General features: G+C 40.1%; 1 protein-coding gene across 12 annotated transcripts in view; it reads right to left on the bottom strand.

Moving 5' to 3' along the window:
• TNRC6B (trinucleotide repeat containing adaptor 6B) overlaps positions 1–22,824 on the bottom strand; it is a 241,005-nt gene that overhangs the window by 13,540 nt on the left and 204,641 nt on the right. For all 12 annotated transcript variants that reach the window (XM_044779371.2, XM_044779373.2, XM_044779379.2 and 9 more), the window contains 5 exons: positions 18,683–18,808; positions 8,609–8,740; positions 8,231–8,326; positions 7,860–8,052; positions 1,190–1,327 (listed from right to left, as the gene is read on the bottom strand). In XM_044779371.2, the coding sequence (XP_044635306.1) occupies positions 1,190–1,327; positions 7,860–8,052; positions 8,231–8,326; positions 8,609–8,740; positions 18,683–18,808 (685 nt within the window). The remainder of the gene's footprint in view (positions 1–1,189; positions 1,328–7,859; positions 8,053–8,230; positions 8,327–8,608; positions 8,741–18,682; positions 18,809–22,824) is intronic.

A 22,824-nucleotide genomic window follows, 5' to 3' on the forward strand; every position in this document is an offset into this window, starting at 1 on the left:
CATGCTCAGCTAGGAAGTCATTTTCTTTTCTGGAGTCACTGACAGCAATTTGACTCGAGGGTACATTACAGTGAAGGAGGAGAAAACGAAAAACTACATCACCTTGGGGATTGCTAAGGAAATGGGGAGAACACTACCTATAAGCTCTACAAAGACAAGTGGATGGTTTACCTGCAAGGTCTCCTCTCACATGCCATTTTGTATTTATCATCACCCACCTATCATGTCTTCTGGGGACAAGGGGACTGATGAATCATCAGCCTAAGGAAGCAGGGTAAGTGCCCAAAGCAATAGATGCTGGGCTTGGCTTATTCAGTCCAGAAACAAATTTGATAGTTTCAATAAGTCATTCTTGATCTCGTAGCACAAAATCAAATGATAAAGCTTAGGGATAGCAGGCAGAGAGCTCCAGGCGGCCACTTCACTAGCCTCCCGGATGGGTTTATAAAGGAATCCTGAAAGGCCTCCTGACGGGGCGGAGCTGCGGCAGAGGCAGCCCGACACCTATGTATATTTGGTTCTCATGGATACAGTTGAGTCCAAGTGAATTAGTGTCAAACGAAACAAACATTGAAACAAAGGCGGAAGGAAGCTTCTAATATCTTTTATCTGCTTTCCAGGGAAATGGAGAAGCTCTCACAGAGAATTATGGAGATGAAGGGCTGACTCACATTCACGACCCAAGCCTGCAACGCCCTCAATTGCTGTCTTGCAGATACCGTAATTCACAAAGAACTAGAAGGCTTTGTGGAGAGTTCACATCTCACATATCGATCTACTAGTCATCTTCTGGAGATTACAGGGTTCAAATAATTGACATGAAATCAAATATATTTGTTGTGATCTCTTGCACCTCAAAAAAACCTGATTCTATTCTTTCAGCCAATTTACTAGGGCTTTACCCTAATGGGCTTGCCCAAGTTCACTGCTATTACCCTCAATCCCATTGCCGGTGGGCAATTTTGCTCCCTTAATTAGAACTAGCACTTTAAGTTTCTTACAAATTGGAATACACACAACCCCAATCTTCCTCTCATAGCTGAACATAAGATCTGGGGGAAAAAAAAATCAAGAGACTCATTAAGAAAGAGCTAAAGATCTGTGCTTCCGAATAATTTTACAGGACACTTCACCAAGGCCTGCTGAGGGTCAGAACAGTGCCAGCTCATAAGACTTTGCTTGCTCTTACCATTTTTGTGCATATTGGCTTCCTGTGTGGCTACAGAGGGCAGTCCCTCCATCATGGAGGTCCACTGTTTAAAGCGAGACTCTGTTCCAGCCTCCTTCCCACCAACCATGCCATAGTCCATGCCGCCAGAGCTGAAGCCTAAAACAGAGAACCACATTTTATGTCTTTCTATAAACTTCTACTATCAGTAACTAAGACTTCTGAGGCAGAATCCATGAACAGCTTCATCTGTCACTGAAAGACTAATTCACAAGAAGTTTCTTCACTCAGAAACAGATATTTTGATTCAGAATGCTCATCTTGGCTCTTGCTTGCTAAAAACATGATGACTCTTTGATAAGGTATGAAAATGTGTTATGACTGCCATCTAATTAAGATCATCCCAGATCTTGTGCATTCACTTATTCATTTAGGGAACATCTGTGCCAGAGAGAATGCTGGGACCAGTGATTCCCCCCATGAAATGGAGATGTCTACACAACAACCCACTATGGTATAACAGCAGCTACGAGGTTGTAGCAAGGATGCATGGGGGAGGAAACGCTTTGCACAAGAAGGGACATATGATCTAGGGCCTACGGCAGGTATGCGAGTTAGTCAAGGAAACCAAGTACAAAGCTCTGATGACAATCAGGCACAGATAGGGAATGAGGAGGAGTTCAATGTGACTCCAGCGCTTGGCTAACTATGGATGAAGTAAGGCAGATGGAGGAGAAACGAAGAGTCAAGTCCTGAAGGGTCTCTAAGTGTTAGGCCAAGGAGTTCAGACCTTTTCCCCTTAAGACAGGAGATAAAGAAATTTTTAAACAAGGGAGAGAAGAGATAACTGGGTTTGTATTGTATTTTATTTTTATTTATTTTTTTGAGGAAGACTGGCCCTGAGCTAACATCCGTGCCCATCTTCCTCTACTTTATATGTGGGACGCCTGCCACAGCACGGTGTGCCAAGCGGTGCCATGTCCACACCAGGGATCCGAACCAGCGAACCCCGGGCTCCCGAAGTGGAACGTGTGCACTTAACTGCTGTGCCACCGGGCTGGCCCCAGTGGGTTTGTATTTTTAGAAAGAGAACTGGCAGTGTGAGAATCAGGTAGACGGAGGTCAAGGTAGAATCTGAGAGATCAATTTGAAAGAAGTCTTTATGCAACGACAAAGACCCCAGAGCTTGAACAGGAGTCAGTGAGAGTTCAGAGTTTACTTTGCCATGAGCCGCCAGGTAAGCCTTGGGTGTCGGGCTTTCAGTGAGAGTGTAGAGGGGTAATGTTTCCCACTGCACAGGTGAAACGAGTGTTAGAGGCTTGTTGATGGAGTCTCACAGGGTCCACCGTCCATTCTGGGTCAGAAGGTACTTAATACTTTTTCAAACTGTCAGAAAAGTAAAATCAAGGACTAAAATAAACACATGAGACAGGGGAGGGGGAGAACAATGAATAACCACAGGAAAAGGAGAAAGAGCCATAGTAAATGTAGCAACTACACACGCACAGGCCTCCCAGGGAGGTGAGCGAGCGGGGCTCCCCCAACTCCAACGCTCAGCCAGCCCGCAGGAGCCCGGGGCCAAGCCACTGTTACTAGAGAAGGTGTGCAGCTCTGCCAGGCCGACTCCACGCTGTACTCGTCTTACTCTCCTACCATCTGGGGGTGTCTCCCTGGCCCTTGAGTTCCATTTATCCCAATCCCAGAGGGCCCAGGTCACGTTTTCTCCCCCGTGCGTCTCCCAGTTGTCAGGGATAGTTTTATAAACACATAATAAATCAAGTTCAAATCATGTCTAATACCTTCTTGACCTATGTCTAAAACATTGCTATTAATATAAAGAACACTGTGCCTCACACTGTCTGTAACTGCCTTTACTAGTCCAAGTGACTGCTTGGAGGGTGACGGTGGGGAACAGAAATCCTTGGAACGAGCTGGAAATCTTTCAAATTAAACGATTTTTTAAAAAAAAGTTGAAGATATTTTCTTCTTTTGTCCTGTGTATCTGAAATGAAATGAGGCTGGAGGACAGGGCAGCTGAAGGGAACAGGAGCTTTCTCTGACTAAGCTCCAATGGCCTGAGTGCGTGGCTCCTCAGGCAAACCACACCACCTCTGACAGAGAAAACCAGTGCACGGTGCTGGGACGGCTGGCCCTCTGAATGCCCAGTTCCAGCCACTGGGAAAGAGCTTTTAAAAATAACCCAGGATTCTGGGGAAGACTAAAAAGAAGAAAAAAGTATGGATTAATAAAAAGATAAGGAACCATTCCTTACACATTTTGTTTTATTTTTTTAAAGATTTTATTTTTTTCCCTTTTTCTCCCCAAAGCCCCCCAGTACATAGTTGTATATTCTTCATTGTGGGTCCTTCTAGTTGTGGCATGTGGGACGCTGCCTCAGCGTGGTTTGATGAGCAGTGCCATGTCTGCGCCCAGCATTTGAACCAACGAAACACTGGGCCGCCTGCAGCAGAGCGCACAAACTTAACCACTCGGCCACGGGGCCAGCCCCCCTTACACATTTTCTTTAAAGTTGCTCTAAAATTTCTTTAACTCACAGTGAATTAGAAATATTTAATTTCAGCTGCACACAGTTGTTTTGTGACACATGAAGTGCAGCAAATTAATAAGAGTTATAAATCTTGGGAGAGTTTGAGCAGTTCCATCTGAACCTTAGGCAAAGCGGGCATCTTTCTTTCTCAGAAACCTGGCGATCAGACACCACCAAAATATGGCAGCATTATAACTAAACAACAAAGGTTGGTAAGGAAAAAGAATTGAAGGAGGTGAGAGGGACAAAAGGAGATAAAACTGTCTTGAAAGGTTTAATCTACAAACCCAAAGCTATGAGAGGAAAACTCGATGCAAGGTTGTACACAACTCTTTCTTCGATGGCACACAGTAACTGGCACAACATTACATATAGAATGCGCTCAACAAGTGCGGATGGAGGGAACTCGGCAGCTCTGTGCTCTGGTGGGCGCATTCACAGAAAGCAGAGGGGCACTCACTTGTGAGCTGTTGGCTCTTTAGGAGCCCTCAGACCTCTGAATCCAGGAAACACCGCCTTTACTGCACTTGCTATTTCATCAAAACCAAACTTCCTGCGCCCACCAAGCGGACTCCCTGTAACTCCAGCTCTCCAACACAGAACTTTAACTCAAATCAAATGACCCGTTTAGTTCAGTTCAATGACTATTTATGATGAGCCTAATTTGTGCCAGGCTCTGTGTTAGGAGCTGTGGTACAAACTAGAGATATGACATGCCCCTTGCCTCCCCAGGACTCACTTCACCAGTACATCCTTTTTTTATCTATCTTACCATTCTTACAAATACGAGCCTTTGCTACCTTATCTGTCCTGGACAGAATCACTTTCTCCTGCCTCCTCGCACCCTAATTTATCTTCTATTCCTCAGGACCAGTTGGCTCAGGGCTTACCTCCTTGAGGAAGCTCTTGAATTCTTGTCCTTAATTGATCACTCCTTCACTCCTTTTGTCTACAGTTCTCTGTTTTCTGCTACTCCTTTTGTTGTAGATTAAAACACAAACTACTGCTTTTAAAATAATTATAATAAAGAATAAATTATAAAAGAAAAAAATCCCTCACAGGTGCCCATTTAACTCAACTGTTCTAATCCATGCCCACATGCACATGTGATATTCACACATTTAGCATACACACAAATTACTCTTCTTCTATTTTAATAATCTCTAACATTCATAACTCTACTTTTCATTGGGTATACCATATACATAAATATTCCAAATTTTGATAAATTTTAAACATAAAAGGTAAAATTTTATTGGAAATGTATTTTCTAATGAGACGAGTGTCTCTGTTTCTCGACTAGTTCAGATTATCTATGAATGACTATGACTTATTACTAGAATGAGTCCAAGTTCACGCTACTCTATTCCTATTTTTAAAAACTTGTAGACATGAAGCACTAAGAAATCTTATATAAATAAGGAGACGGGAAAAGGAGGAGTCTTGTTCTAACATTTGCTTCTCTGAATTCCTGTTTAGATATATTTCCTGTCCCCCAGCTCGATAACATAGATACTAAAACAATTTTTAGATAGGTCATTATCACCTGACAAGTCAATTAGGCATACTTTCAATTTTGCTAAAAGCAGAATTAGAAACCATCTATTTTAGAAAAACAATCATTTAAAGACTAGTTAAGCAGTCATTCAACTTTTTAGTTTTGAGAAAACATACCAAAAGAGGATTTAATCAAGACATATTAGGAAACTTTCAATTATTCTCACTTCTTTTTCACCCACAGGTATCTTTTCTTAGTTTCATATACTCAGCATTAGAAAAATGAAATATTCACTTTATTACATCTTTGCCATATAGTCTTTTTTGAAAAAATTTTAATCTCTGTATATACTTTGAATATATTTTCATCTAAATCTTATAGGTACAGATTTAGTTTATTCAAAACAGGCAGCCAAATCAGACTTACTTTCAGTGCCAAAGTGTATTTTTCAATTCAAATAAATGTGGTAATATGAATTAGGAAAAATTATAGCTGTGAAATAAATTAGAAAATGCATCTTGTAAGGCAGATTCTAAGTGGTCAGATCACAATTAATACAATAAAGACCTAATGAAATTAATTTATCTATTACTTAATAAGTTATCAAATGTAAACAAGTTCGTAAGTCAATACGTTCTTTCCCTTACTTAATTTGGATTATGAAGCATAAGGCTAAATTTAAATTTACTTAAATTCACAAGTTACTTATGAAACAGGAGTATGATAAAAATCATGGTATTTCTTTGGTAAATGTATGTACGTGTGTATTCTGAACTCTGATCCTTCAGCCATTATGAATAGTTAAGACTCGATTACAATAATGACACCACCATTAATCTAACAAGACATCATGATAAAATTGTTCAATATATTGAATAAATGAGAAAGAATATGCTGTAAAAACTAACAGATTGGCAGCCAACATATAGTTTTACTTTTTAATAGGAGGCAGAAAATATTAAAGATGTTATAAGGACTGTCATTGGAATAAATACATCATGATTTTAGGTTTTCAACAACTAATTGACTAATGCATACCCAGCCTAAAGGAAATCATGTAATAGTTTATTCACAGGCTTTACCTGATGCACTGTGAAACGTGTATTTAAGAGTCAGTGTCACTAAATGAGACTGCTCAAACTGTTTGAAGGTGCTTTTCTTTCTACCTAAGACATGCCCTAGGGATGAGTACTGAGAAGAGCTGAAAATAATTGTGTGTATTGAAACATGGAAAAGCCACTTGTGGCTTCCAGATGCTTTCTTTGCTCTGAATGGCCTGGGCTCTACTTCGGGAACTAGTACTCTGACTAAGGGGGATGGAAGAAGCAACGCGGCCCTGCTTTATCATCACACATGGTGTCTAAATCCAGAACAACTCAAAACATCCCAAAATACCAAGGTTCTTAAGTCAAGCTTCATCCTTAACGGAAAACATGATTAAGAAGGTGAAGACTGGACACCCAGGGGTAAGGGCACTTTCATTAGTCATTACAGGAAGCTTCTTCCTTGCTTGGTGTCCTGTGTTCTACACCCTAGATGAGCATGCCCCAGTATGACATGGGATACTGTGGAGAGTTTGTCCTTCTTTTATGTCAAGTAGAAGAAAGCTTATTTTAATTTAAGTCAGTTCTCAGGCAGATCATTTTAAAGAAGAAGTATAGTTAATGGAAGTTGAGAATCTGGAAATTAACTCCCTTAAAACTATCCAGGATCAAGGAGTGCTTGAAGTCTTTGTTCTTTTCTGCATGCGGACAGCCCAGCAGGAAGTGGGCACCTCACAGAACTAAAGCACAGAGAGCAGGGCCATTTGTCCAGGGTCACTGTCACCCAAGAGACGGGGATTTCAGGTCTCCCCAACTCTTGTTTTTGAGTTTGCATTGAACAGTATCTCCTTTACCAAAATAAAATCTAAATGTTGCCGCTCTCGAAACTCACTGTGGTGTGTAGTGCCTTTTTAATTCTTGAATTTTATTTTTAAATCGCTATTGCGTCACTGATTGGATTCTGCTTACAGCATGTTCCCCAGTTCTGAAAGAGCTACCATTTGCCTGCCAACAAATTCTTGATGAATGTCAAAGGGATAACCTTACTTGTGCTAAGACTATTTAAATCAGATGAAATACTAATATCAGAAGAATTTTATCAGTTTGCTTTATAATTTTAATTCTCCATTTTCTCAAGAGAAGGCAATTTTATTAGTAGAGCTAAACATCTCAACGTGTACATATTTTAATAGAAAATAACTTCAGACCTGTGTAGCACTCACAACATGTACAAACACGTAAACTGGCTTTTAAAAATTCCTGGTGGTAGGAGAGCAGACTGCCAATCATGAAGAGTAAAAGACTGCTTTGGAGTCAGAAAAGCTAGTTATTTAGTAATACCAATTTATTACTAATAATATTTACTACTATTTACTAATTGTGTGGTGAGCTTCAGAAAACCACTGACACTCTAGATATTAATAACTCTGATATCTCATCTCTAAGACAAGGATAAGAATATTTATCTACCTTGTATGCCTTTGTGAAAACAGAGGGTAATGTAGGTCCAATCTCTACCATAGGCTTAGAACATAATCAGCAGATATAAAAAAAAAAAAAAGAAAAGAAAAAGAAAGGTAGTTTTCATCACTAACAACTTACCAGAACCATAGCCAGGTATTGGCCCTTTGGTTTGAAGGTCTGGGAGCCCCACATTCAGAGCGTTGGGTACCATGTTGTCCAGATGTGGCTTGGGCCCAACAGGATGAGACGGCGAATGCTTCATGCTAGGCTGCCTTTGCTGCTGCTGCTGCTGCTGCTGCTGTTGCTGGAGCGCACTCACCATTCGAGCCAGCTGGAGGTGAGGAGTCCAGAGTGAGGAGGAGGCACAAGGGAAAACGGAGACATGATAAGCCAACATCCAGAACTTCATAGGAAAAGACTGCATATGATTCTTTTTTGCTATCAAGCAGGCTAAGCAGAGATGCACTCGTCACAAAGAGCCCTAGAGGGACCCTTCCACCCCCACATACCTGCTGCTCTTGCTGCTGGCGCACAGCTTGAGAAAGCTTCCTCTGGTTTTGTAACAATTGCTGCTGCTGCTGCTGCTGCAAGAGAAGCTGACATGCCTACAAAACAGGGGAGAGAGAGAGGACCAAAGTCTCCTGAGATGGACGTGCTGAGCACATTGGAAGAGTTTGTGCGTGGAAGTACAGGCTGCTGAATCAAAAGTGTCCAGGAGGGAAGTACCATCCACTTCCTGGCCTATTGGTCATGTTTACCTCCAGTTGAGCTGATATCCCAACCCTTAGGCACACTCAACAGTTGGCATAAAATGAAGGAAATCAAAGCTAAAGGAAACAAAAAGGTGAATAATCTTTTTAGCTACAGGAAGAAAATCTGTCACTTACCAACTGAAACTGGGGAATTTGTGGAAGCTGGCTCAGCATGGCAATTTGTTGAGGAGATAACTGGGGCCCCACATTGAAAAGACCTGGATTCAGGCCACTGTTGGGAAACTGTTTGAGCATTGAGGCAGAAACCTAGCCAAAAGAGAGGAACTTTCAGAATTTATCAAAATAAAAAAAAATTTTCAGTAAAAAATATCTGAATAGATCTAAAGCAAGCATCATCAACTTTTTCCTTGAAAAATATTAAACGATTGGGAGAAATATACCACAGTGCTACCAGTGGTTATCTTTGAGTGATGGTAAGAGCTTTTTAATTCTTTTTCTTAGACTCTGAATTTTTCTACAATAAAAATTATGAATTTTACAATCAAGAAAATACCTACAAGAAAAAAAAATTTAATGACTATGACTTTTGTCTGAGAAGTTATTACTGGAAATGTGCCATAAAACATCCAATGAACCCAGTGAATCAGTTAGTGCCATGAAGAATAAACTTAATTCTCTTCCAAGAGCGGCAAGTAGCACACTAGTCAAGAATTTAGTCCGACAGGCAGATGGCCTGGCTCTGCTATTTGTAAGGGTGAGACTCAGAGCAAGTTATTTATTTAACATGTCTGAGCCTCACTTTCCTTATGTCCAAAATCAGAGTAATATTAACATCAGTGGTTGGTTGAAGATTTCACGAGTTAATCCACGTCAAATGCTTAGAAATGCACTCCATAAATGTTCATATTATTCCACAGGGCAGGTCTTCAAATGTCTAGAGACAATGATTACAATTCCTTTGCGTCTCATCTTCAGGCTAAATATGATCAGTTCTTTGACCATATTACATTCAATTTCTCAATGCAGAGCCGAGAACAGAAAAGCCATTTTCTAGCATAGTCTAATACTGAGCAGACCTGGCCACTACTAACCATTCTGTTAAAAGCCATGCTTTTATTAACAATGCCTAAGACCTCAATTTCTCTGCTGAGTGCATCATAACTCCAAATTCACATGCTAAGCCTACTGTCAATTAAAATCTACAATATTTAAAATGTCTTCCTCCCCCATGTAATATTTAAGCAGCTGGGTTTATAAATGTTATTAATTCATATTTTGATATCTAAGCTAAGTACCTTACATTTATCTTTATGTGCATGGCATGTAGTGCATGCTTGATAAATACCTATTAGATGAAGGAATCTCAATTATATGTCACCTTTTTAACAGTCACTCCCCCAAGTTCTTTTCTACCTTATTATTTCACTTATTCCCAGTCTATTTTTCCCGATCTAGTCATTTTTTTTTAAGATTGGCACCTGAACTAACATCTGTTGCCAATCTTTTTGTTTTTTCCCTTCTTCTTCTCCCCAAAGCCCCCCAGTACATAGCTGTATATTCTAGTTGTAGGCCCTTCTAGTTCTGCTATGTGGGACACCGCCTCAGCGTGGCTTGATGAGCAGTGCCATGTCCGCACCCAGGATGCGAACCAGTAAAACCCTGGGCCGCCGAAGCGGAGCATGTGAACTTAACCACTTGGCCACAGGGCTGGTCCCTCTCCATCTGGTCATTGATGGGAACGTTGAACTTGATGGAGTTGAGGATAATCTCGTAGCATGACACTAAAAACTTCCTTCCAACATGAAACTGATCAGCCCGGGAATATCAATGATTTACTAATACATACAACTATTCTCGCATTTAGCCTATATTTTTCCATCTTGTCTAAAACAAAGAGAGCTTGTCAAATGGCTTGTCAAAATAGAGATACAAAAACTATATCATTCTCATAATCCAAGATGTTTTTTTACCAGTCAATGAAGGAAATGAGTTAAGTTACAAACTTGTTAGCAAGTTATGATTCTTGATTCCTATATCACAGGTGCTCAAAAGCCATCTTTTTGATAATCTAGTCTAGAATCTTGCCTGGAATTGGCACCAAATTCATCAGTCTTTAAGCCACTTTCTATATTCTTTCAAAAATTGTTTTAAAAACTTCCCCATTCTCCTCACTCCCTTGCAGGGGGTGTGCTTCTTTCCCATTTCTGATCTGAGGCTCCACACAGAGGGGCATCCCCCTTTATCACAAGGCTCCAGGCCTCTTTTCTTTTGTTCTTGGCAGCAAGCCTAGACAGAGGACTGCCCCATTCCATTACTGGGGGATAGGTTTGGAATTCAGTATTAGGAAGCTCACATTTTCCAGCACCAGCTTTCTTGGTAGTAAAGGGGATATTTTGGCCCTTGTATGCTGTCCTCTTTTGTCTTAAAAATTCAGGATTTGGGCAGGAAAGAGGGGTTGTGATTATTAAGCTCCCCTTGAAGACCCCAGCATTCCTCAAAGATCATAGAAAGGACTCTGCAATTCTTTTCACAAATTGTTTCTCTGTTGTAGGATTTAATGTCTAAACCCTTTTAGTTGAACATCCTTGTTCTTAACACAGAAGACAAAAGTAGTAAAAATTTATTTTCATTGAATAAGTCAGCAATACAAATACAAATAGTCCAAAGCAATTACTCCTTTCCCAATCACCAAATTGCGCCAGAACTCCAGAGGCTCTTTTAATCTGCCTACTTTTTTGCAAGCCTCAGCTTATTTTGTGCTCTCATCCTTGAACACAACTCTTACACATATTCATCCTTGCTTGCATACCTTACTCTCCATCTTTGAAAATGCCCCTGTAAAAACTGAGTCATCAGACGACCCACAGGCTCTTCCTACTCTATTTTTCTTTAGCATCACAAAGTCCTCAGTTTCCTAATACTTTTGAGTCACTGCCTCTGCTACATTCTCAAGACTATCTGCCTATCTTTCCTTTGACACTTTCTAGTCTAGAAACATCTAAGTTCAGGTTTCCCATACTTGGCTCACCAATTCATTTTCTTCCAAGTTCTCAGTCACTTTCACTTAACCTATCAATTTCACCATTTTGGAAGGTTTTTTGGTTGAAAGTAATAGCTCTCCCAGCTGCTTCCGCTCTCTTCTTTGAGAGATGCTGAGTTTTGCCACCCAATTAAAAAACTTGTTTGATTTTCTGTTTTAACAGGTGGAGCTCTAGCAGATGCGAGCTTAAAGTGAGCACACCACTACAGAGCATTGTGCCTCTGCACCAGTTTTATGGCCGGCATGAGAGAGACACACTCTCCATAATTTCTCCCAAATGATAACTCTTCTTCTCCTCTCCTTTGAGTTCATCCATCAGTCACCAGTGTGACTCAACTTACTGTCTCTGATATAACAATTCTAACCTCACTGTATTAAGAGTATTGAGGGGGGTGTTATGAGTTATATCCTACGTTATCAACACCATGTTCTAAACTGGAGTCTTAGTCCACTACACCTCAAAGACTTACAAAATCATATTTAGTACCTTCCGTGTGAATCCTAAATTTATGTGACTCAGCAACTATCCTGGGTTGAATAGTGTTCCCCCAAAATTCACGCCCACCTGGAACCTCAGAATGTGACCTTATTTGGAAATAGGATTTTTGTAGATGTAATCATGTTTAAGATGAAGTCATACTGGATTAGAGTAAGCCCAAATCCAATGACTGGTGTCCTTATAAGAAGAGGGAAATTTGGATACAGAGACAGAGAAGAGAAATTCATGTGAAGACAGAGACATGCAGGGAAGAACGCCATGTGAATATGGAGGCAGGGACTGCAGTGATGTGCTTACAAGCTAAGGGACACCAGGGATTGTCAGCAGCCATCAGAAGCTAGGAGAGAGGCATGGAATAGATTCTCCTTCAAAGCCTCCAGTAGGAACCAACCCTGATGACACCTTGATTTCAGACTTCCAGCCTCCAGAACTTACGAGAGAATAAATTTCTGTTGTTTGAAACTACCCAGTGTGTGGTAATTTGTTGTGGCAGTTTCTAGGAAAGAAACTAATACAAAACTATGTTTTGTAGGCCTATGCCATCCAATACGTTAACCACCAGTTTCACGTGGCTGTTGAGTACTTGAAACATGACTAATCAAATTGAAATCTTCTTTAAGTATAAAATACACCAAGATTTCAAAGACTTAGTATTAAAAAAAAAAGAAAGTAAAGATTTCAATAATAACTTTTAAGTATTGCTTACAGGTTGAAAATGATAATAATTTATAATATATTGGGTTAAAGAATACATATTATTAAATTAATTTCACCTGTTTCTTTTTCTCTTTTTAAATGTGGCTACTAAGAACTTCAGCTTGCACCATGCAGCTTGCACTGTATTTCTATTGGATAGAGCTGCGCAAGGCCATCAGCACCGTTTCTACCTTCCTTTCCAATGTCGTCTTCTACGATTCATGGGAAATCTCTTCCCCTTATTTTGATTCCTAACCTGGTGGCCTCCAAAGTAAACAGCCATTGTCTGAGCTCTCACTTCTCCCTCCTTCTATGTTCAGTTTTATAAGCTCTACTGAACAAATCAGCTAGTCTCTTGATCAACCCATTTCTCTACAGTCTTGAGAATGGACGCCATCTCTTACCAAGAGCCCATCATTCCCTCCCCTTACTATTCCTCAAAATTAGCTAAAGAAACCACCATTCAAAGTAAAATATGCTCATGACCCAGCAGTACTTTAGAAAAATTCATCCTCGGAGACAAACATAGGAAAATTCACAGCAGCCCTGCTCCTAAGAGCAAAACTCTGGCAACAACCCAAATGTCTATCAGCAGTAGAATCGGTAAATAAATGATGGTACACTGATATAACGGAATACTCTATGAACCAGAACTGCCCAAATCAACATGGGAAAATCTCAGAAACAATATCAAGTAAAAAAAGTCAGAGAAGGGGCTGGCCCCGTGGCCAAGCGGTTAAGTTTGCACTCTCCGCTGCAGGCGGCCCAGTGTTTCGTTGGTTCGAATCCTGGGCGCGGACATGACACTGCTCATCAAACCACGCTGAGGCAGCGTCCCACATGCCACAACTAGAAGGACCCACAACGAAGAGTATACAACTATGTACTGGGGGGCTTTGGGGAGAAAAAGGAAAAAATAAAATCTTAAAAAAAACAAAGTCAGAGAAGGCTATCTACTGTATGATTTCATTACACAAAGTGCAAAAAAGGCAAAAGGGAACAACATATTGTTTAAAAGACATACAGATACAGAAAGACTGTAAAGAAAAGTAAAGAAATGCTAACACAAGGTATTTTTATACTTTAAATTTAAATTTGATTTAAATGCCAGCAGCTCATATGTTCCAAAAATTGACAGTTATAAAGACTATAAAGGTTATCCTTTGAGGACTCCTTGTCTAACTTTGCTCAGCTTCTCCCTTCCTCAAACTGCACGTGTACTGCCCTTCTCAACAAATACAAAAGGACCAGAGAGAAGCACCACTAGACTCCTGGTAAAGGGCTATTCCTACCTGGGTTGCAGAGTAATTAAAGTGCAGGTTTGCACGCTCCTGTAGCAGGGAGTTAATTATTTTGGCTTAAAAGCCCTTCAGTCTCCAGCTGGGTTGGAGAAAGTGAAGATCTAGTTGGAGTCAATATGGCATTTAACGAAGCATTGCAGGTGCAAAACGACAGCAACTTAAAAGCAAGACAAAAGCCTGGTAGAATACGTTACTTTCTGGATATCTGAGTAACAGGAAGAAAAAGGCAAGGTAGAAAAACCCACGGCATGGAACATTTGTAATAAATCTTAACGAGTTTCAACATCATCTCTATGTTGACATTAAATATTAACTGTCCCTATAAAGTGGTTAAAATGGATGTAAAATTTGATAACCTTTATCACAAATTTTAAAGGTTTATGTGCTTTCATCCAGAAATTTCATTCTTGGCAACTAAATTTAGAAATAATGTGGGCAAAGATCTATGTGTAAGGATTTCTCTACAGTGTTATTTATAACAGCAAAAAATTACAAACAGTTTAATATCCAGTAATGGGGGAAGGGAGATCAAAGTAAGTCTACCTGATAGAACATTGTGCCTTGCTCATTAAGAATAATTAACATGAAGACTATCTGTTAACAAAAACAGCAAGATAGAGTGGCCGTGAATGCAAGCATGTGAAGAGCATGCTTGTATACAGAGTCTGAATAGGAGAGTGTGTAAAAATAATTCCTTTCATTGCATCCGGGTGGGGTGTTTCTGGAAGAATTTCTTTCTCCACTATCCAAACTTTCAGTGTGATTATTACATTGTCTTTACTTAAAACAAAACAAAACAAAAAAGAGCTACTCAACTGCCTTGTTTTTTAAAATATGTAAATAGGAAAAAAATGAAAGATTCCATTGTTTAATATTCTGCTCCATTATGCATTAAATAAATGTTAACCATGTTTTTGCTAAATAAACAAATTTAAAAAATGTAGGAGAACACAAGTACTTTTCTTTTCCAAGTAGAGCAGATACTTTGGTCATAAAGAGATTTCCAGCCTCTAAGTCTCTTAGACTATGTTAAGTGTGCTTTCCAGTTTCCTGAAATGCATCTTCCCATGACTTGACGTAGATTTACTGAGCTCAAAATACATGCCCTGCACAGTTGCAGATGTTCAGGATCCAGCAGTGAACAAAGCAGACACAGATCCTGCCACTGTGAAGACTGCTACACTCCTGAGGGGGTGAGGAGGAGGGAGAGTAACAGTGGTGGCGGTGTACCGCGCACAGCCTGGCCTGAGAAGGTGGCACTGAAACAGAGATCCAAAGCCAAGAAAGATGGGGCTGCGTGGCAATCTGGGAGAAGAGCATTCTAGGAGTATGCTGGGTGTGCTGGGGCCAAACGGCTGGAGAGGCCTGCACGAATGGGAAAGTAGTAGGTGTGGGAGGTAGGGAGATCACCAAGAGCCTCAAAGACCACAGTAAAGAGCAGGTTTTGTATTCTCAGTGAGAAAGGAAGCCATGAGAGGATTCCCAGTAATGTAGTAAAATGATTTACCTTAACTTTCTGCTGCGAGAGAAATGTTATACATCTGCAGTGTCTATATGGTAGCCACTAACCATGTGTAGCTATTTTAATTTAAATTAATTAAAATAAAAAATTCAGTTCTTCCGTCCCACTAGTCACATTTCAAGTGCTCATGTGGCTAATGGCTACATTGAACCATGTGGTTTTAGAGGATCAGTCTGAATGCTGGGTGGAGAACAGACTCGAGGCAGGCAAGTATTGAATGAAGCAGGGCTGGGATCCGTCAGGAAGCCATTTCTAGAAGGATGGTGGGGGCTCAGCCAGAGGTTGTATCAGAGGAGGTGGAAAGAAATGGTCAGATTCTGGGTAATGTTTTGAAAGGAGGATTTACTGATGGATTAGATGTGGACTGTGAAGTCTCTGGCCTGAGCACCTGTAAAACTGGGAGTGCCATTTACCTGGAGGAAGAGGATGTTTTTGAGGTGAGTGTGGGATGAAGCCAGAAGTTCTATTTTGGACATGTTAACTTGAGATGCCTAGAAGGTATGCCGGCAGAGATGCCCATAAGTCTGTGGAGTTGAGAGGAGAGATCTGGGCTGAAGACACAATTTTGGAATTGTCAGTATTTAAAGTCATTCCTCTGGGTGAGATCATCTAGCAGTGGCTGTGAGATGGGGAAGTGAAGAGGAATTTGTAAAGGAGGTGGAGAAGGAGAGGCAGGTGGAGAACAGATACAGATGTCTGAAAGCCAAATGACTTCAGTGTTTCAAAAAGGAGGGAGTGATCAACCGTGTGAAATGCTGCAGATACACTAAGTACAGACTGGAGAACAGACTATTATTCCACAACACAAAGATCATCAGTGACCCCACTGCCACCGCCTTCCCTGGACTCCTGTACAAGACTTGTAACTCATCTCCTTTGCTTTAGTAATTCTGCAATCCAAATGTGCCCTCTATATTATTGTCAGTGCTGTCATCTAAAACAAAAATTTTCATGCATTGCCACTCAGCTGAAAAATCTTGCCTAATACCATATTATCTATAGCAGTAGCAGCTAAACTTTAGCACATAAAAATCACCTGGGGGTGACCAGGCCCCAACACCCAAGAGTGTGCTTCAGTAGATTGGGAAAGATGTAAGAACTGTATTTTTTTTTTTGAGGAAGATTCGCCCTGAGCTAACATCTGTGCCAGTCTTCCTCTATTTTGCATGTGGGATGCCTCCACAGCATGGCTGATGTGTGGTATAGGTCTGCACCCAGGATCTGAACCCATGAACCCGGGCCACTGAAGGGCAGCATGCAGAACTTTAACCACTCAGCCCCGGGGCCAGCCCTTTGTTTTGTTTTGTTTTGTTTTGGTGAGGAAGACTGTCCCTGAGCCAACATCTGTGCCAGTCTTCCTCTATTTTGTATGTGGGACACCACCACAGCATGGCTTGATGAGCAGTGTGTAGGTCCACAGCCACGATCCAAACCCACAAACCCCAGAAGCAGAGTGTGCAAACTTATACCACTATGCCACTCAGGCTGGCCCTGAGTATGGTATTTCAAGCAGCAGCCCAGATAATGGTTACAAACCATGCTGACCAAAGGACAAAGTCCAAACTCCTTAGCAAGGTAAACAAAGCTTTTCCAAATTTGGTCCCAAAATTCCTTACTAGTTTTTTCTATTTCACTCTAGATAATACCTATATGCTTCAACAAGCTCAGACTAATTATTCAAACAAACTGCAATTTTCCAAAACATGCCACATTCTTCCAGACATTATTGCCCCCTTGCACAAGCTGTTCCTGCTCCTTAGAAGGCACCTTTAACCTGCCTGTGCCTAGCAAACTCTGACTCATTCTTCAAGATCCAGCTTTGATATCACTGCTAATGTGAGGTCTCGCCCAGCACCCCCAAACTCTGTTAATCATTTCTATACAACATTTATCACACTGTGTATTTCGTGACTATTCTGCCATCACCACCACCAACTCCAGGAGGCCGCCATGGGAGAGATGGTGTTATCTTCATCTGTGCATTGCCAACATACTACCTGGCATACTGCAAACATTCAATAACCACAGATGACTGTTGGCCTGAGACCAAGGCATGCTGGAAAGTGTTCCAAGAGTTAAGACGACGCTGCCATTGTGGACTGCCGGGGAAGTCAGGAATAGCTCTGTCTAGAGGACATGCCACTACTTGGGACTTAAAGGATGACTAGAACTTAGAAAGGAAGGGGAAGGAGACAGACACTAAGAGGACTCTCAGACAGGACACGAAGATTACAGGAGGAGGAGATGAACATTTATTCTCCCACTAAGACAGATATAGACTCAATGTCAAAAACCGGATTTGAAATCAACAGATTATGGTATCAAATAAATATTTTAAGCTTTTGTCTTAAAAGGCATTCCAAAATGACAAAACAACAAAACCTGACCCTTCACAACCTGTTGGTTGGATCCAGTAAGCAGCCCATCCTCTTTTATAGGATGGGATGGACTCAAAGCTCTTGATCTCAGTTCATCAAAGTAATGTTCTACGGAGACCAAGGTCACACACTGAATCCTTACACGCGCTTATCAGGTTTTACTTTGCACCTCAGACTCGTTTTCTCCAAAGAGGTACAAGTGACCATATGTTGTGGGCTAGCCCAAATCTCTCACATGTACCTCCAAACAACTCACTGCACGTCCCCACTAAGAAATGGATCTGAAGGGTTCCCATGGTCCCCAAAGGACGGAGTGCTACACAGAGCTGCGCTACGAATACAGCTCTGCCCCTTCATTAGTTCTAAAAGTCTCCCAGAGCCTCTAGTCAGTATTTTAGCATCTGTCTCCTCAAAACTTTTCAGAACAACTCAGAATCCGGCAGTTCTCCTGTTTATCTGTGGGTGAATCCTTGAGGGCAACCAACTTCTGAATGTTGACACATCAGAATTTATAAAATAGCTTTAATTATATGCAATTAAAAAAATCAATGCAGTATTAGAAAAGTATACAGGAGATCTAAAATGAATAGAATCATAATGTTTTTCATGTGAAAACATCAACTTCATATGCACAATAAAATTAAAAAATGAGATCTGATATTTTGTTCTAAAAATCTTGGTTCTTCGCATCTGGGTTTTTCAAATTTAAGACCACTATTATTCCTTTTATGCCCATAAAACCAGTCAGTTGATAACTGGTAGCCACTTGGATAGGCAGGATTTTTGAATTGTCAAAACATCAAATTGCTTACCTGGGGGGAAATAAATTGGGGAGGCACTTGCGCCCGGAGATTAGGAGAAGAATTTAGCGGCTGCACTGGGGTGTGCATACCTCTCGATTGTGCTGTGCTATTTCCAAACAAACCATGATTGCCACCCTGTAAACAACACAGCAATGGTAAGGCTTTTTGTTAACATAAGAAAATGCAAATAAGAAACAGTTTAGGTTTTCTACGTCTCAGAAGAATCATATCCTGTGTTCTGTGGAATCACAGAAATTTATAACTGAAAAGTTCCTCATCTTGGAATGCTTGGGAAAATTATTCAAATTCAATCATGGGCATATCACCACCACCCCTGCAGTCTGATGCACTCTATAAACCAAAAGGGTTAAATTTAGTCAATGTTAGAAAAAGCACTAATTTTTTTTTCATAATTGAAAGGCAAAGGCAATATAACATTTAATTCCACAACTTTCTTTTCTAAGATTGGGTTTGCCAAATTTATTCTCAAACTTTATAATCTGAGGTCCATCTTGAAAGGCACCTAGTAAAAACACAGACTTATGAATAGTATCAATTGTAAAACAACACTATGATGTCACTTCTCTGAACTGGTTAGTTCAATCATAAAATCAGTGCCACTCAATTGTGACCCTAGCTCCAGGAGAACCCTATTCCAGATCTGAACACCTCTCCCTGTCTTGGGTCTACTTGGTCCCTTCTTTGCTAGATGAGGAAATCTGAATCAATCACAGAGCGAGGTGAAAAAGGAAGAAAGGGAAAAATTGAAAAATTATTACAGGGACATCAAAACAAACATTACTCACCTGTAACTTGTCATTCAAATATATGACTACCAGTCTAGTTAAAAACAAGTTTAACTCCCTGATTTCTTGAGGACCAACTCACTGGAGCACTTCTAGACTGTTCCAATCAAAAGAGCTATGGAAATCTGGGCTACACGATGGCCCTTCCTTTCTAATTTGTTTCTAGCTGAGAAAAGTCCTTGAGGAAGGAAACCGTATTTGATACTTGACACTGTGCTCCCTCACAGTGTAGTTTTCTACACCATCTTCACTTGGCCTCTTCAAGGCCCAGCTGAGAGGTCATCCTCATCAAGAAAGTCTTCCTCAAAACCTTCTTCCTCCATTCCACATTCAAATTAACTGAGCCCACCTCTATATTCTCAAAACTCTTTAAAACTCTTTGATAGCATCCATCATCAAATCATCTTATAGTCATTTTCCAGTCTATCCACCACCAGCTTAATATTTCCCTCTTTGTATTCCCAGAACTCAATAAAGCCCTGGTCTGGAGGATGAGCACATCATTTGCAAACATCCGTGAGCCACCAATTTCATATACTTGAAAACGTCCCACTGAACACCATCAGTGAAGACAGTTGCACCATTGTTTATACTAAGTACGTGCACCTTGAACAGAAGTCACTACCATCATCTTATCCCTGGAATCGTGGGGATTAAGGTAAATTTAAAGAAGAATGTTGTAATGGCACCATTAAGTTCTAGAACTCTAAAGATATTCTGGTGGCTTAATGATTCAAAATAGATAAGGGACTGCTATAGGGAAATTAATGAAGTTAAAAGCATTGAAAATAAAAATGACTGTGAATGTAAAATAGAAATGGCGATCAAACTCTGTGTACGTCTCATAAAAGAGAACCAAAGATCCACTATGAATTTTAAATATCCCAAAGGAGTGTTTAAGCATACGAAGACCTTTAATTCTAGAAACTTTAATATCTCTGCTTCTCCTGTCCTAGGAATCAAGCTGTCACTCTCAGGTGAAATGGCCCGGCTCTAACTCTTCTGAGATTGTGGCAGTCAGCAGCTTGGCTGCTGATCATTCCCAGGAAAACAGGAAACATTTACTTCACTAAGAATGGTTCTGCTAAGATCGTTCTCACTTACACTTTACTAATGAAGTAATGACTTTGTTATTAGATGTTAATTATTCAGAGTGGTCCTTGGATGGTGGGGTTTCTGGTAGGTCAAGTCCTCACCATAACCCATGTTTCGACAGGCCCAAAACCACTTTCTGAGGCCCATTTTTAATTTCAACCTCTCTTTTGGTAAGAAGTATTAAATGGAATTTGCTTTTCTAGTTTTCGGAAAATCAAGCACTAACTTTCCTATTCCCAGTAGACGGATTCCACCCCATTCCACTAAAGGTTTTAGATTTTCATCATCAAGTGTCTCTAAAGCCATATGAAACACTTTGATATATCTGATATGGATAATAATATAGATAAGTCAACAGTAGTCTGTCAAAACATACCTTCTCTATTTTTAAATACGGAACCTTGGCATCTTAAGCTGGTTATTTTCTTGCTTCAGAAGTAGCTATATTGCACAGTAATGTATCTAGTGCCCGTCATACAAATCTAGTGGTTTTTTTAGAATTATATTTAGAAATTAGGAAAACAGTCATCAAAAGCTTGTATATATGTTAATGGTGGTTTATCTGGCTATTTGTAGAGCTTTACTGTTATATGTGAGGCTTTTATGATGACCTGAATCCTAACAGCTATTGGTGATATTTGCCTCAACTACAGTGTTTAACTCAAGAGAAGTATATAAATTAAAAACAAAGTTACCAGGTTGAATGAAATCTGTGATTTGAAAATAAAAACCTTAAATTTTATTTCTTAATTAGGAAGCATATTAAGTCTGCATGAAAATAGTGCGAAAAACCATGACTATATATGGATAGAACATGTGTATCAACTTGGTTGACAATGGACTCTGCAGCAATCCACAGATCAAAAAAATGAAGGGGAATGAGCTTTTCTTGAGTCCAGTGCACAGCTAGTTTGGTTGGTCTATTATACTACAGTTTATGTACTAATAGAATTTGATAATCTTGTGATCCTGGAAGCATGTTTATAATTACCATTAACCAAGAGTGTTATGACTATTTTATATTTTCTATACCTCAATCCAAAACAAAAGAGCCCCTAAAACACTGATATACAGTCATGTGACGTTTAACGATGTTTTGGTCAAAAATGGACCCTGTATGTGAGTGTCCCCCATAAGATTAGAACTATATAACCTTGTGGGTGTGTAATAGGCTATACCATCTAGGATTGTGTACATATACTCTGTGATGTTGGCACAACAACAAAATTGCCTAACGACGAATTTCTCAGAATGTATCCCTGTTGTTAAGCGACGCATGACTGCAATTGTTTCCCCTCTGTTTATGTGAGCAATACATAGCCATGTCCTCTGTGGAAACATTACGAAAAACATGAAATATCAAAGAAGAAAACAAAAAATTACCTATAATTCCAAGTCCAGAGATAACCAATCTGAACACATGGATATAATGTAATCCATTTTTAAAAATGTGCTAAGGCAACAATTAGAAAGCATATGAAGGACCTATAAGCAACTTGAGGACTATGGTGTAAGAGGTGTTTTATATTATCCTTTAATTTATATGTGACAGTTATCACGTGGAAACAGAATGGATACAACTAATAATTAAATGTCCTTCCATGACATCTGAGGGTGAAAGTCACAGGGACAAGTGGTCACGAAACTATGGCTAGGAAAATATCATCATTGGAGTCACTGTCACAAAGGAATTATCCCCAAATTCCTGGTTTTCTCCACAAAAATTACAAGGAGCTACTGTGGGGGACAGACAGAGGCCTGCTGCGTCCTCTCAGGCCTGTGAAAGCAAGGAGTCCCCACCACGCCAGCTCTGCCAGTCTTGTTTCTATTGCACAGCCCTTCCTCGGAGGACTGACAGATCCAGCCCTAGTAAAAGGGGTGCTCCAGGCTGAATGAAACGCTGCCACATCTGAGCAATATCTGGTCTTCTCAAAGCTTCATTATCTAATATCAGTTACCTTTCTCTGGGTAATTATTAGATTTTATTCTTAAAGACACTAGATTTTAAGATGCTATAACTCTCAAACATTTAATCTTACTAGTTTTGCTGTATTTCTAATTAATTGAAAAGACCTCAAAAGTATTACTTGCCATTCAATCTAATGTTAAAAATGGCAAATATGTTGCTAAATTAGATGAGCGGAAGTACCTATGTAGCCTCCTTAACATTTTCCTAGGCCAGTTATTAGCTAACTTATTAAATGTGAACCCATGACCAAAAATGAGAAGACAAAAGAAACATTTAAAATA

The sequence above is a fragment of the Equus asinus genome, chromosome 4 (genome assembly GCF_041296235.1).
Source record: "Equus asinus isolate D_3611 breed Donkey chromosome 4, EquAss-T2T_v2, whole genome shotgun sequence".
Classification (NCBI taxonomy): Eukaryota; Metazoa; Chordata; class Mammalia; order Perissodactyla; family Equidae; genus Equus; species Equus asinus.